Raw genomic sequence first — 5730 nt, forward strand, 5'->3', positions numbered from 1 at the left:
CACAGAAGTTCCTCAGTACCTGCAACAGCCTGCTCAATCTTAGCAACAACTATTAAGATTGTACAAAACCAGGAGATGTTGCATTCTGTTGTATATGGAGTCACTGTGAGTTGTACATAGAGTAAAATCTGACTTGATGGTACTTAACAATAATGCCAATTAGAAAACAGATTAATAATTAAAATATCAAATGTTACAGACTTTACTGATCCTACTTTTGTCCTTCATGTTCCTTAACAATTGATAGACTTCTCTACAATTCACTTATTTTTTGTGATTGATATGGTAACTGAGGCAAGGCGGGTTGGTGTGTCGAAATCAGTGAGACTGGCTCAGGACATGACAGGTTTCAGAGCTGTCACAGGCAACTCAACAGCACACTTTCCTTTTTATTTGTTAGAGATGCTGTGTTAAATAGTTGATTCTTAGTTTTTCCCTTTTCCTGTGTTTGTGTATGGTTATTAATGCAACTCTTCATAGTGTTTTTACTGAATACCAGCAGTTTTAGTATGCTATGTTATTCATTCCAGCATGCTTCAACAAACTTTTTTTTTCATTTTTAAATTCTTTGATTTAATTCTTATGATACCCAGTAGTGATAAAGCAGGATGTTATTTAGCTTTCGAGCTCATGGTGTTTTTCTCTGTATCCTATTTTATTGATTTATACTTTTGTAGCATTTTGGTCTGAAAAATACTTTTTAGGGTGGATTTAGTACCCAGTTTTTGTCTATAAGATCGAGCTGCTTAATTATATGGTTTAGTTCTTTTGAATCTTTGTGGAGTTTCTTTCTAGTTGTTTTGTCTCTCATTGTCAGTGGAGTATTGAAGCCTCCTAAGGCTATTCCTTTCTCCATGGCTATTTAATCTGGATGCTGATAAAATTGTTTGCGAAGCTGGACTCTATGAAGAAGAATGTGGCATCAGAATTGGAGGAAGATTCATCAATCACTTTTGTTATGAGGATGACACAACTTTACTTGCTGAAAGTGAGGAGGTCCTGAAGGACTTGTAGCAAACAGTTCAGCACTAAAGCCTTTAACATGAATTGCAGCTTAGCATCAAGAAAACAAAAATCCTTGGACTGATAGATGGAGAAAGAATTGAAGCTGTCTATTTCTTCTTACTTGGGTTCATAATTGGGATACCAGCAGTCAGGTACCAGAAATCAGGATATCAGACGATATATTGCACTAGGAAAGTCTGTACTCAAGGACCTCTCTAAATTATTGAAGAACGATGATATTAGTTTGAGGTCTAACGGGTACCTGATTCAGGCCATGATCTTTTTAGTTACTAGTTAGCATCTGATAACTGCTGTTGTTATTGTTATGTGCAGTTGAGTTGTTTTCAACTCAGCAACCATGTACAATAGCCCTGAAAATGGCTCAATCCTGTGCCAATTTCACTGTCTCTGACACACCTACTTTTAATACCCTAGTCACTGAATCAGTCCATCCTATTGATGGTCTTCCTCTCTTTCTCTATACATTCACCCTTCCAAGCATGATGTCCCTCTCTAAGAACCAGTTTCTCCTTGCCACATGCTCGAAGTATGTCACATGAATCCTCAGAATACTTGCCTCCAAGAAGCAACCTGGTCTCACCCTCTCTAGGATGACCCTGTTTGTTCCCTGACAGTCCATGGTATATTAAACACTCTTCTCCAGCACCACAGCTCAAAGGCATCAATTTTTTTCTATCATCTCCTGTCATTGTCCAGCTCTCTGACACAAATCAAGCATCTGCGAGGACTATGGCCTGGACCGGGTGCACTGTCTTCTCCAAAATGGGGTCATTGATCTTCAGGACCCTTGAGAAGTCCCTAACAGCAGACTTTCTTAATGTAATTTGTCTCTTGATTTTCTGGCTGCTAGTACCAAGAGTATTGATGGGAGAGTCAAGCAATCCAAAGTTGTTAACAATCTCAGTTTCTTCACCATCTAGCATAATGTTGTCAATTGACCTTGTGGTGAGAATCTTTGTTTTCTTGATGTTAAACCTCAATCCATATTGAAGGCTGCAGTCCATGACCTTCTGCTGCAAGCGCTTCAAGTCTTCCTCAGTTCCAGCAAGTAGGGTTGGGTCATCTGCATAACGCAGGTTGTTGATGAGTCTTCCTCTAATCCTGATGCCACATTCCTCTTCATACAGGTCAGCCTCCTGAATGATCTGTTCTGCATATAGATTGAAAGGTATGGAGACAGGGTACATCCCTGGATTACACCCTTCCAATTTTGTACCATGCAGTGTCTCCTTGCTTTTTTCTGACAACTGCCTCCTGGTCTAAGCATGATCAAATTTTCTAGGATTCCCATTCTTCTCAAAGTCAGCCACAGTTTGTTGTTATCCATACTATCTGATAATTAGATAATTAATAAGTATGACAGAAGAATTGATCCCTTTGAACTGTGTTGGAGAAGACTACTGACTATCTCATGGACTTCCAAAAGAGCAAACAAATATGGCTTGGCAAAATATTCCTTGAAGAGGAAAAACATGTTTGGAAAGTTGGAGGGACAATGAAGGAGAGGAAGACCCTCAATCAGATTGATTGACACAGTGACTGCAGCAATGGGTTTAAGTGTGTCAGAGATTGTAAGGAAGTTACAGAGTAGGACAGGATACAGATCTAATGTTAATAAAGTCGCTATGAGTCGTACTCAAATTGACAGCCCTAACAACAACAAAACAACTACTATCATGATGAATTTTCAGAGACAGTTAAACACTTAGGAAGATATTGTCCATTCTTCTCCCAAAGAGCAGCTGGTGGCCTTGAGCGGCATGCCTTTGGGATTGCAGAGCAGCTTTTTGCCAATAGGCCCTAAAGCCTATTATTTAATAAGGTGGGCAAATATAGTATGCACAAACAGGAAAGGAAGGCACCAATAAATAGGAAATTCTAAAGATTAATTCTCTGTTTCTGAAAGACACAATAAAAGACCTAAAGAAATGGGAAAAAATTGTGTAGTTAATGGATAGAAAGACACAATATAGTGAAAATGACAATCCCACCAAAAGCAATCTACATGTTCAATGCAATCACAATCCAGATAACAAATTCATTTTTCAAGTAGATTGAAGGGTAAATTATCAAATTTATTTGGAGAGGTAAGAGACTCCCAAATAAGCAAAACATTTCTGAGAAACAAAAATTAGGTGGGAGACATAGCATTCCCTAACCTGAAAATCTACTACAAACTGTAATAACCAAAATAGCACGGTACTGGTACAATGATCGGCACATAGACCAATGGAACAGAATTGAAAATCCATAAATAGACACAGCTATCTATGGTCAACTGATATTAGACAAGGAAACTAAAGCTATCAAATAGGGAAATGACAACCTCTTCAACAAAAGGTGCTGGCAAAACTGGACTTCCACCTGCAGAAAGCTGAAACAGGATCCACATCTAACACAGAAATCAACTCAAGGTAGATCAGAGAGCTGGGAGTAAAGCCCAAAACCATAACATTCATAAGAGACAAACGAGGATAAAGCATAGAAGAACTAATCCAAGGTATAAAGAGACTGCCAAATACAACCAGAAATGCACTATCTAATAAGGATAAAATTGATGTGTGGGACCTTCTACAGATTTAATCCATGTGTGCATCAAAAACATTTTCCAAAAGGGTGAAAAGAAAAGCTACAGACTAGGACCAAACATTTGGCAATACCATCTCAGATAAGAGTGTTATAATGAAAGTTTACAGAATACTCCTTGGCCTCCACAATAAAAAGACTGATAACCCAATTACAAAATGGGGGAGAAAAACATGGAAAGAATTGTCAAAGAGAAAGATATCTGAATTACTAACAGACACATGAAGAAATGCTCCAAATCACTGGCAATAAGAGAGATGCAAATGGAAACCACAATGAGGTACCATCTCACTCCAATAACAGTGGCAAAGTTTAACAAGGAAAGGATGTGGTGAGAAAGGAACTCTTATACATTGTTGGTGGGATTATAAAATGGCGCAACCATTCTCGAAGGCAATTTGGTGCTTCCTCAAAGAGCTGAACATAGAAATTCCATTGTTGTTGTCACTGTTATGTGCCATCGAGTTGTTTGCGACTCATAGCAACCCTATGTACAAGAGCTCTAAACGTTTTTCTATCCTGTCCCAACCTAGCCATCTCAAATGCACTTATTCCCACCGCTCCAGTCACAGAATTGATCCATCTCATCGAAGATCCTCCTCTCCTTCACCTCCCCTCCATTCTGCCATACATGATGTCCCTCTCCAAGGACCAGTCCCTCTTTGCAACATGCCCAAAGTATGTCAGACAAAGCTTCAGAATCCTTGACTCCAGGGAGCATTCTGTCTTCACCCTCTCCAGGTCAAACCTGTTTGTTCTCCTAGCAGTACATAGTATATTCAACACTCTTCTCCAGCACCACAGCTCAAAGGCATCGATTCTCTTTCTATTAACCCTATTCACTGTCCAACTCTCTAATGCATAGCACATAATTTCAAAGACTATAGCCCTGATCAGGAGCACCTTAGTCTCCAGCCTGAGGTCATTGCTCTTCAGTACTCTTGAGAGATCCCTCGCAGCCAACTTTCCCAATGCAATTTGTCTCCTGATTTCCTGGCTGCTGTTACCAAGAGTGTTGATTGTGGAGCCAAGCAAACCAAAACTGTAAACAATCTCAATCTCTTCACCATCCATCCTGATGCTGCCAATTGGCCCAGTGGTGAGAATCTTTGTCTTCTTGACATTGAGCCCCAGTCCATATTGAAGGCTGCAGTCCCTGAGCCTCAGCAACAAGCACTTCAGGTCCTCTTCAGTTTCAGCAAGCAGAGTTGTGTCATCGGCATCGCGCAGGTTGTTTATGACTCTTCCACCAATCCTGATGCCACACTCCTCTTCGTACAGCCCAACATCTCGGATGATCTGTTCTGCGTACTGATTGAAAAGGTATGGAGACAGAACACATCCCTGACAGACCCCTCTTCTTGATTTTGAACCATGTCGTCTCTCCTTGCTCTATTCTGATGACTGCCATATGACCCAGCTATTCCGCTACTTGGAATATAGCCTGAGAAAATGAGAACTGAGGCACAGAGATTTGAATACTAATGTTCATAACAGCACTTTTCACCATCACAAGAACATGGACACAGCCCAACAAACGAATGGAGTGAGAAATTATGGCACATTCACACAATGGAATACTATGCATCACGCAAGAGTAATAATTTTGTAAATTATTATCAAACTTTGGACGGATTGGAGAGCAGTATGCTGAATGAACTAACTCTATCCCACAAGGACAAATATTGTATAAAACCATTATTGTAGAACATGTAGGGAGGTGGGTGAACATGGAAGTGGAGGGATGAGGATGTGCAGGAGGAGGAGGTGATTAATCATCAGTTTGTACAATCTGATGGGTGGGTTTGAGGTGAGGGAAATTGTAACATTTGGCAATGATATTTCAGAAAAAAGTCTCATAATAAAAGTTCTTCTGGGACTCCACAAGAAAAAGACTGTTAGTCCAGTTACAAAATAGGCAAAAGATATGGATGTAGGACAACAGACAAATGATGAAATGTTCAAAATAGACGCCGCCACCCGCCAGGGGAACGCACGCCGTCGCCCGCCAGACCAGGGGACCGCCGCTGCCAGCCGGGGGAACGCACGCCGCCGCCCGCCAGGCCAGGGGAACACTGCCGCCAGACCGGGAACGCCGCCGCCAGACCGGGGAACGCC

The 5730-nt window shown here is 40.8% G+C and overlaps 1 protein-coding gene across 1 annotated transcript in view; it reads left to right on the forward strand.

Moving 5' to 3' along the window:
• The first annotated feature begins 5539 nt into the window (after positions 1-5539).
• The window catches only part of LOC102869770 (zinc finger protein 34-like), an 85679-nt gene continuing 85488 nt past the window's right edge, over positions 5540-5730 (forward strand). Inside the window, exon 1 of the mRNA XM_006893570.1 lies at positions 5540-5727. Within this exon, the coding sequence (XP_006893632.1) occupies positions 5540-5727 (188 nt within the window). The remainder of the gene's footprint in view (positions 5728-5730) is intronic.

The sequence above is a fragment of the Elephantulus edwardii genome, unplaced genomic scaffold (genome assembly GCF_000299155.1).
Source record: "Elephantulus edwardii isolate Elephantulus edwardi_28Jun2011 unplaced genomic scaffold, EleEdw1.0 scaffold00128, whole genome shotgun sequence".
In the NCBI taxonomy this organism is placed as follows: Eukaryota; Metazoa; Chordata; class Mammalia; order Macroscelidea; family Macroscelididae; genus Elephantulus; species Elephantulus edwardii.